Source organism: Sprattus sprattus, assembly GCF_963457725.1.
Source record: "Sprattus sprattus genome assembly, chromosome: 1".
In the NCBI taxonomy this organism is placed as follows: domain Eukaryota; kingdom Metazoa; phylum Chordata; class Actinopteri; order Clupeiformes; family Clupeidae; genus Sprattus; species Sprattus sprattus.
The window spans coordinates 7,156,775-7,157,944 of NC_137920.1; the positions used below are offsets into that span (position 1 = coordinate 7,156,775).

General features: G+C 48.6%; 1 protein-coding gene across 1 annotated transcript in view; it reads right to left on the minus strand.

The window, feature by feature from the left end:
• cUnh19orf67 (chromosome Un C19orf67 homolog) overlaps positions 1-963 on the minus strand; it is a gene marked incomplete at both ends in the record, with an annotated part of 4,241 nt that extends 3,278 nt beyond the window's left edge. Inside the window, 2 exons of the mRNA XM_080845813.1 lie at positions 313-441; positions 850-963. Of these exons, the coding sequence (XP_080701939.1) occupies positions 313-441; positions 850-963 (243 nt within the window). The remainder of the gene's footprint in view (positions 1-312; positions 442-849) is intronic.
• Between the last annotated feature and the right edge of the window lie 207 nt (positions 964-1,170).

The window sequence follows — 1,170 nt, forward strand, 5'->3', positions numbered from 1 at the left end:
GACAAGACATTGAAATTGTGTGGTTATTTAAACAGAAAGACGTTGTTAACGGAACATGTAAACTGTACACGTATACGAACATAGAACACGCAACACACACGCCAAAACAACTACACCAGTCCAGTAAGGCAGCAGCCTACAGGCTGCAGTGGCGGGTCACTCAGGTGCCCCGTCACAGTGGGTGTGTGTGTGTGTGTGTGTTACCTGAGTGCGTATGTATAGTGGTAGTGGGGGTCTGTGTGTGTGTGTGTGTGTGTGTGTGTGTGTGTGTGTGTGTGTGTGTGTGTGAGTGTGTGTGTGTGTGTGTGTTACCTGAGTGCGTATGTATAGTGGTAGTGGGGGTCTGTGTGGTAGGCAGCTCCTGGCTGTGTGCTCCAGGTAACTGAAGAAGGGATGGCAGCTTTTCAGGAAGGTAGGGACTACACGACACAAGCCCTCAACCTGGAGACGATCACGCCTACACACACACACACACACACACACACACACACACACACACACACACACACATACACACACATACACACACACACCTGTCATCAGGAAGGTAGGGACTATTCGACACAAGCCCTGGACCTGGAGACGATCACACTTACACCCACCCACCTATCATTAGTTGCAAAACATACTCTCTCTCTCTCTCTCACACACACACACATTCTCTCTCTCTTGTCTCTCACACAAACACATTTTCTCTCTCTCTCTCGCTCTCTCTCTCTCTCTTCCAAACACACAAACGAACGCAGGACATTCCAACAGGTCTAGCAAAACCACTGAGGACTTTGAGAACAGTTGGTTTAATATGTCTGATTTAAAGACGGGGGGGGGGGGGGGGGTAAATAACCAAACCAAATAGGCAAACGTCATCAAACGGCACCTGTGTATAAGATGCGCCTGGTACTCGTCGGCCTTGTTCAACAGATACTCGAGGTGACACCGAATGGGACGCAGCTTCTCGTCCATGACGTTAATGTCGTGCAGCGGTGATACGGGTTGCCACTCACCCGGCTCAGTGCAGCACCGCTGCTCACCGACAGATGGAGCCAACGCGCCATGCTCTGAAAAAGAGGCCTACTGTACTAAACCTTTATGTGATTCATACACATACTTGATAAACATAATACAGTGGATCATTTACAGTGACAAAATGAAAACATTATGAACTGTTTC